The sequence below is a fragment of the Hippocampus comes genome, unplaced genomic scaffold (assembly GCF_001891065.2).
Source record: "Hippocampus comes isolate QL1 unplaced genomic scaffold, H_comes_QL1_v1.1 scaffold92, whole genome shotgun sequence".
Taxonomy (NCBI): Eukaryota; Metazoa; Chordata; class Actinopteri; order Syngnathiformes; family Syngnathidae; genus Hippocampus; species Hippocampus comes.
Genome location: NW_017805379.1, coordinates 1,671,547 through 1,672,272, shown reverse-complemented (window position 1 = coordinate 1,672,272; position 726 = coordinate 1,671,547). Strand labels below are relative to the sequence as shown.

Here is a 726-nt window from a genome sequence, read left to right as displayed (position 1 = left end):
TGTGTGTGTGTGTGTGTGTGTGTGTGTGTGTGTGTGTGTGTGTGTGTGTGTGTTGTGTTGTGTCCATCTTGCAGATGTGGATGAGTGTCGGACCCTTCCAGACCCCTGCAGGGGGGACATGCGTTGCGTCAACCAGAACGGGGGCTACCTGTGCCTGCCCCGCGGCCTCTACAATCAGCCCTATGGGCCCGAGCCCCCGCAGGTGCAGCAGCAGCCTGAATCGGCATATCAGGGGGGCGGGGGCGGTGGCGGCGGCGCCGGCACTGGCACATCCGCCAGCCAGCCGAACAGCTTTGTGCCGGCTCTCCCAAGGTCGGGCGAGCCCAGCTACCCGCAAGTGGGCTATACTGTGCCGTGCATCCTGGGCTATGCGCTAGCGGATGATGGAACCTGCAATGGTGAGTGCTTTTATTTTGCTCTTTGTGTGCGTTCTTGTTGTCATATGTTTTTGTGTCAAGTCTTTTTCAATTCTTGTGTTTTGTGAATTAGTATTTTTCCATCAAATCTAATTTCAGAATTTTGTGGTTCACTGAGTTGGGTACGAGGGCTCCCTCTAGTGGCATGTGAAAATTACCACGTTTTTTTTTTTTTTTAATTCCGCACAATACTTTTGAATACATTTTATTTGTATTTAACTTTGAGGTACGAAAAATTTTCATCGGAATTTTTGGGATGATGCATTGCAAACTGCAACAACCAAAACAAACGTATTTCTACAATAATCCC

The 726-nt window shown here is 49.4% G+C and overlaps 1 protein-coding gene across 1 annotated transcript in view; it reads left to right on the top strand.

Annotated features, from left to right (window-relative positions):
* Window positions 1-59: 59 nt before the first annotated feature.
* LOC109517482 (fibulin-5-like) overlaps window positions 60-726 on the top strand; it is a 5,076-nt gene continuing 4,409 nt past the window's right edge. The window contains exon 1 of the mRNA XM_019872684.1: window positions 60-398. Coding sequence (XP_019728243.1) covers window positions 119-398 — 280 coding nt within the window. The 5' untranslated portion in view covers window positions 60-118. The remainder of the gene's footprint in view (window positions 399-726) is intronic.